The sequence below is a fragment of the Mus caroli genome, chromosome 8 (genome assembly GCF_900094665.2).
Source record: "Mus caroli chromosome 8, CAROLI_EIJ_v1.1, whole genome shotgun sequence".
NCBI lineage: Eukaryota > Metazoa > Chordata > Mammalia > Rodentia > Muridae > Mus > Mus caroli.
This window is the reverse complement of record NC_034577.1, coordinates 12,548,379-12,555,789: the sequence shown is the minus strand read 5'-3', so window position 1 is coordinate 12,555,789 and position 7,411 is coordinate 12,548,379. Positions and strand designations below refer to the sequence as shown.

The window sequence follows — 7,411 nt, the reverse complement described above, 5'->3', positions numbered from 1 at the left end:
ATCTGTCACTGTGATCCCAGGCTTTTAAAGAGGAGGGGCAAGTCAGGGATGGCCTTCAGAGAGGACGGTTTGGGGATAGAAAGACCTAGGATGGTTTCTAGACAAGTTGNAGGTATATTTTTTTCATGGCTATTTCTTGGGCCAGTGCCGTTGTTTGGGCATCTTTTGTGCATATGTTTGTGTGGGGCACATGTCCCCTTGCAAATATGTGTGTGGAGGACAGAAGGCAACCTGGGAGTGCTCTTTAGAAGCTCTCTGCTTTGGTTCTAGAGGAGAAGTCTCTCGGTGACCACCGCCCACTGACTAGATTTGCTTGCCCAGAAATTCCCAGTGCTGGGAATACGAGCATAAGATAAAACATGTGGCTTGCTAGGTGTGTGTTCTTAGAATCCAAACTCAGGTCCTTGTGCTTGCACAATAAGCAGCCTCCGCCATCTTTGGTGATAAGTTTTGTTTTGTTTGTTCATTTTGTGGTGGTGGTGGTAGTGGAGTGTGTGCACATTTGGGTGCACATGCTGAAAATGGCCTTGGCCATAATAGGGAAGCCCCGCCACTGACATACAGCCTTAAGGTTTTGAAATTTGGAACAATAAAGAGAAACAAAAGAACTCAAGAATGATGTGTTTGCAAAAGCTGTCTCCTGTTGACCCTNGTCTCACCAGCCTGCAGAATGACCACACCAAAGCAAGAGATAGATTGGGATTCCCAAATGGCCCGGCCAGACTGGCAGGTTGGAGCGCTGGCTTCCTGTGAAACTTAGATGCTGGAGACACGTCATTATGTCTTCATCTAGTCAGCCTAAAATGAGTGGGCTTGTTCTACCACCGCCTTCAGGGCCTGCCCTTTGGTCCTGCAGTTGTACTCCAGGCCAATGACTCAAAGTAAATGAGGAGACATCATTACACAAAAAAATCTATTAAGAGAACGTCTACTGCACTTACCCTTCCCTGCCAAGCATTTTGGTTGCTTGGTGGATGTGGAAGCGGGGGTAATCTAGAACCTGGAGCACCACTCAGCCCTGTGAAGACCATTCTCAAAACACAATGCTCTGAGTAGGTAAAGGGGGCTGTCATGAGAACATGGCAGGCTAGCAATGAGGAGTGGCCAGGGGATGCAGGGGATTCTTAGAGTTGTAGAACACACTTTAAGCATCAGTATGATGCTGCAGTGGTGGTCGTGAAAGCACGTAGATTGATGAGCCAAAGTGTGTGTCCTGTGGCAGCTTGTGGGTCTGGGTGGTGAGAATACAGAACGTGGCTTCCCACACTAGCAAGTGAGTTACTTTGGTGGGGGACACAAATGGAGCAAGGCTGTCCTTGTGTCCAGACAGGCAGAGATGGGGAATTCTCTGCTTTTTGTTCATTGCTCTCATGAGCCTAAGATTATCCTAAAATGCTAAAGGTTATTTTGTTCTTTAAGAATTCTGTCAAAGCATATATAGAGGTGATAAGAGACAAGCTGNGTTGCCCCAGAGGGGCACATTTACACTGACTGTCTGCCTACTTAAAGGCTTGACACCTCCTTTGCAGCCTAAGGTGTGACCTTCTCAGGCTGTATGTCACAGAGAGGGGAAGAGACTATTATTAGCTTCCCACCTACATTTCTGAGTTTACCCCACTTCCCCTGCCAGCCTTCTTTTTATGTGAGAAAAATACATTTGCTTAAGACAGCAATCATACTCTCTCTCTCTCTCTCTCTCTCTCTCTCTCTCTCTCTCTGTTTGTGTGTGTGTGTGTGTATGTGTGTGCATGTTAGTTGACTTGTAGCCAAATAAAATCCTGATACTTACAGGAAATCAAATTCAGAGTTTGGAATGATACATTTCCCATGACCCAGGATAAAAGTGAATTTCTGTTTATGAGATTACATAGATGTTTTGTGCTGGCAGAAGTTATCACAGTGTTTATCATGTTTTGCAGAATCTAGCCAATCCTCTGTGGTTATATTGGAGGGGTGTGTGTGTGTAGGGAACTAACTTTGGTCTCTGTGCATACATCTTCACTTTCATCTGAATCAGAGGTCATAACTGGGAATCTCAGCTTCCTCCCTGGATTCTACATGCATTGCATGTTCATCAAAACCTTTGTTGTCAGAGGTCAGGGTATCATCTGAATCAATGGTTCATTCATAAGTTCATTTTTAAAGTAGTAGATGTTCCAGAATCTTGTGTTCTCATGTCCCAGAAAAGACAGATTCTTGGGGAAATGGATGGATTGTGCTCACACCACCATTGCATGTACACACAGATGCAGTATTCACTCTCTGTGGTCCACTGGAAGGTGAGGGACCATGGAAGCTTCTCATGTTTCCACTTTCTAGAGCCTGCATCTTCCCACTTCCTTTGGGTAACAGTTGTGCAGCTGAGTCTTCCTGTGGCACTCCTAAAGCCGGAGCAAGGTCTGTCTCTGACTACATTGCCTGCTTTCAGATCCCTTCTCAACTGGACTGCCTTGTCTAATGCCAGTGGAAGAGGATGCACCTATTCTTGTGGCTTGATTTGCTGTGGCTGATTGATGTCCATGGGAGCCTCCCCTTCTGGGAGAAGGGAAGGAGGGATGAATAGGGGGTGAGGGGAGGTGAGAAGGAGGAACTGAGAGGAGTGAAGAGAGGGGAAGCTCCGATTGGGGTTGGATACAGTAAATAAATAACTTCCTTAATAAAAAATTAATTCTAATTTTAAATATTTGTCATAGGCTAGAACATTCTATAAGGACTAGAATCTTGTTAGAGTAAACATGCAGCCCACATATTAGCAAGAACATGGCTGTGCCTGGACAAGTNTCTCAAAGATCTTCATACATAGACAATGGCAAATGCCAAATGGGGTGTTCAGGGCAGAAAGGGTGTGCCTCTTCCATCATTCTGAGAGTGCATCTCCTGGTACTGTTAAAGGACAGGTTCACAGTGATGAATTTAACTGACTTATCTGCATCCTTCTTAGTTCTAAAACCTTTCAAGACCTTCATAAAAGAACAGGCTATAAACCCCAAAGAGAAATGGAGGGGAGTAAAAAGAGATGGAGAGAGAAAGAGCAGAGGCATCTAGCTTCTGTGAATCTCAATCACTAGGAAGCAGAGTGTCATCCAAATGAAGGTACCAAAACACTGCACTGTTCCCGGTTCATTCTGAGCCAAATGAGTGGCAGTAGCTTCAAATGAGATCCATTTTCTCTGTATGTCACATCCTATTGTGAAAACTATTACCCAAATATTTATAGCCACAGAATTTTTAAAACGTAATAAATCAATTAATGTGGATGAGTTACAGCAAAGCAAGGACTCTCTGCCATAGGTTCCAGGTGATAGCACTGATGGCTTTGAGGTGGGTGAAAGTTCCTGGCTTCTGAAATGATAAGTGCCAAAAGTTTTAGCCCACCATCACAATAATGTTAGCTCAGATACAGGGTTGGGTGCCATGGGGCTACTGAGGGCTCTAAAGACAATGTGAGACAAATTTGGATTGCCAGCTGCAGAAATTCAGATTCCTCATAATCCTGAAGTTTTAGTGAGCCATTCAGACCATCAATGCCAATGTGGGATTTGGGGGGGGGGGTAACTTCAGATCACAGAGCGAAGTAGCATTTAGACAGAAAGGAAGGGTTATGTTTGAACAAGAAGGATCTATAATGTTCAACTACCTTCTCTCACCTTTAGCTGGGCATCATGGGAATCATCACATGGAGAAGCCACAATGCTGATTTCTAACTTAGAAAACATGGCTTTAATCGAATCAAGAGGTACCAGCAAGTAGGCAGGCACAGGTGCTTAGCTTGAGACAGTCAAGGACATCTATAGGGTCAAGGAGAAGGAGAATGGATAAGTCTAAACCAGTGAGGACATGGTGTGATCTTACTGATAAAGAACACAGGGTAAATGCAGATGTCACCAATATGGTCACCTACCTGACATGGGCTGAGAAGTGCTGAGGTCAGGGTAGGTACAAAGACTGTAAGGCAGGGTGGGTGATATTAGTTCCTATTGGTGACCAGACTTACATAGATGCTGAATNCCCTGTAGTGTTGTATCAAAGTAATAATAGTGGCTTGGTTGATTCGGGGGTATGGGTTTAGTTGATTATAACTGCATTTTGTAGATNCAAACCTGTCNAATCTACTAATTAACAGAGTTTATCNTAATACTTGAATAGCATTTCTTGGAGGATTGCCTTGCCAGGTCCCTTGGGCTGCTGCTTTTATACTTCCTCTTATAGGCTTCCTAGAATTCTGTCTGAGGGCACCATCACATTTCTGCAAACATATTGCTCTCCCCATGTTCCACCTAAGATGAGAAGAAAGAAGAACCTTCAAGGACAAGCTCAGCTGTCAGTTCAGTGTTATGATTTACTTGTGTCTCAGAACAGTTATACCAGNTTTCAAAACTGCTCACCCACATTCAGAGGGTAGTGAACTCCATTGCTGTATTAATATGCGAATGTGTATAGACACAGTGTAAAGTAGCAAATGAAAATAAAATTTAGTAGGATAAATGTTAAACTGGTAATGTCATTCTAAGAAACATATTTATAGAAAAAAAACTACTGAAATGCTCAAAAATAAATACTTTGAATAGGTCAGGAAAACGTGAGGTGAAAATTGAAAGTGGGAAATCATTTTAGCATTTCTAAAGGTGATAGTTAAAAGATACATCAATAGATTACCATGGAGACACCAAGAGACTTGGCACAGATATTTTCAGGAGACAGGACAGCCATCTCAAAAAAAATTATAGAAAGTGCTCTAATCTATTTGATGGCTCTTGCCTCTGTGATCATATTTACAGGGAAGNATACACTTATAGCATTTGTTTTCTGTGAGGATTTGAACCCTTTTATTCAAGTGCAAACTGTATTTCCAAGAGAGCCTACCCAAGTCACCTCCAGCTTGTTAAAGTCCATTTGGAAGGATACCTGACTCCATCCATGGGAAGAGAGTCTAGAAACAGAGGTTTGGTGCTATGTTAACCTGCACAGTCACCTTCTCCTTCTAGTGTCTTGATTTCTTCAAACACTCCCATGGAGCTACAGCAGAGATGTTCTCTTGAGTGACACTTTGGTGAATAATTGGGGGCATTTTGCAAGGTTCTGCATAAAGTATCAATGAAAATTATCCTCACCAAGTCCCCTCAGAGGGAAGCTACTCATTGTTGAAGTTGAAGTTCTATAGACCTGACTTACATAGTGGCTAGACTATGTTGATGATTTACAGAGGATATGGTAGACATGAGTTCTTCAAAGTATCTGTGCACTGGCCTCTAGACAGGGCTCTTTGCACCTTTGGCGGGAGAGACAGTCAGACACCTCCTGGCCCTTAGCATGAGAGGCTCACAAGCAGGTGACTCTCAAGACTGTTTTGCAAATTACTAATGAATAATATCTCTCAGCTGATTAGCTACTGTGTTGTTGACATTCGAGACAATGTCTGTAAACTCTTTATAGGTTTGTACTCTCCCTCAATGCCATGATGCTTTGAGGAAAGAGATCCACCTGCAGTTTTGTTTTTTCCAGGATTGTAAACAGGTTCATTCTATCTACATCATTGGATGTTTTAATACTCAGTTAAGAGGAAGAATATTCAAATAGATTAGGCTGGTTTCAATGTAGTGGTTGCAAATGACCTTGCTTGCCTTGTTCATAGCCAAAGCATAGGTAACACCCAAGTTAGAACTCACGTCTTAGTCTTAGAAGGCTAGAAATGCTGGGAAGTGGCATCTGCTACCTCTCATGCTTTCCTGCTCAGCACCTCTGCACAGCCATGTGACTTGTTCATCCCGCATTTTATAATAAAATATAGGATCTGAGAACCTCTTTGAAACTTTTTATCCAAACAATGTTTGGATGCAGGAAAGGAGACAGCTGTTTTCTTTGCTAAAGAGCACCNTCTACCATGTTCTCTAAGGGGTATTCTGTGGCTTGTTTATTTCCTTCTCCTCAGAAATTGAGAAGGGAGGCTGTGGGGACCCTGGCATCCCAGCCTATGGGAAGCGGACTGGCAGCAGCTTCTTGCATGGAGACACGCTCACCTTTGAGTGCCAGGCAGCGTTTGAGCTGGTGGGAGAGAGAGTGATTACCTGCCAGAAAAACAACCAGTGGTCGGGCAACAAGCCAAGCTGCGTGTGTGAGTACTACCTGTGGGGGAATTGCATCAGATATGGAAGAAGGGAAGTGTGTCAGAGAGTTGGCCTTGGTGGCAGCTCAGGGCTTCCTGTTTCCTCACCCTGCTGCAAACACCTTAATTCTGGCTGCTTGGTAAAAATTAGCTGACCTCCCCCCTCCTTTTTTTCCCCCAGAGGAAAAACAAAACATCTATTTATTAGATAATGACCCACCATTAATGTCATTATATTCTTTTGTATTACCACCAACTAATTCAAAACCATAGATGGATTATTCTAGTGGCTCCATCCCTTGTATACNCCACAGAACAAATTTAATAATTCTACATTAGGAAAAGAATAAGACATCTACCACCATCTCTACCAAGAAATCACATGAACTTGATTACCTTAGGCAGTACCTGGATATGAGCTGGTTGTATGAGCCAGGTGATGGTGGCCATTTATAATTCAGTTAGAGAATCAAGTGATATGTCTNAGCCATCAAACTTTAGATATTACACACACTCGCACAAAATAAAAAATGTTTTCACTTATAAATAAATATAGCCATCTGTAGTAATTTTTTAGCCAATCTGATAGAATTGTTTTTAGGAAAAACTAAAATGATACTCAAGTATCGATNGGTCCTAGCTGCTCTTACAGTTGTGCAGGAGAACATCTGGTCTCCAGCACACAGAGCTCAGAGTAGCTGTATTGTGAACCCCTGCTTGTAGGACAAGCATCCCAAGTTCTCTGAAGGTGAGTTCATATGACAGTGCTTTGGNGCTGGGCAGAACTATCTGAAAATATTCCCATGTGCCCGCAGTTTCGTGTTTCTTCAACTTCACGGCACCCTCTGGGATCATCCTCTCGCCAAACTATCCTGAGGAGTATGGCAACAACATGAACTGTGTGTGGTTGATTATATCTGAGCCCGGGAGCCGGATTCACCTCATCTTCAATGATTTNGATGTGGAACCTCAGTTTGACTTCCTTGCCGTCAAGGATGATGGGATTTCTGACATCACAGTCCTCGGAACTTTCTCTGGCAATGAGGTGCCTGCACAGCTGGCCAGCAGTGGACACATAGTACGCCTGGAGTTTCAGTCTGATCACTCCACCACTGGCAGAGGTTTCAACATCACATATACCAGTGAGTGGGCCACACAAGTTCCTCTTCCATACCCCACCATGTTCACATGTATATGAACTAAGAACTCAAGACTGATACCTTGGGACTATAAAAATAACAAAATTATATATCATCCTTATGAACAAAAAGGCACTGTCCTTAAGAGGCCTGTGCCTTAAGAGGACTG

The 7,411-nt window shown here is 43.2% G+C and overlaps 1 protein-coding gene across 1 annotated transcript in view; it reads left to right on the top strand.

The window, feature by feature from the left end:
- Positions 1–7,411, top strand: part of Csmd1 (CUB and Sushi multiple domains 1) — a 1,596,626-nt gene that overhangs the window by 1,269,644 nt on the left and 319,571 nt on the right. Inside the window, exons 13-14 of the mRNA XM_029480674.1 lie at positions 5,930–6,112; positions 6,919–7,245. Of these exons, the coding sequence (XP_029336534.1) occupies positions 5,930–6,112; positions 6,919–7,245 (510 nt within the window). The remainder of the gene's footprint in view (positions 1–5,929; positions 6,113–6,918; positions 7,246–7,411) is intronic.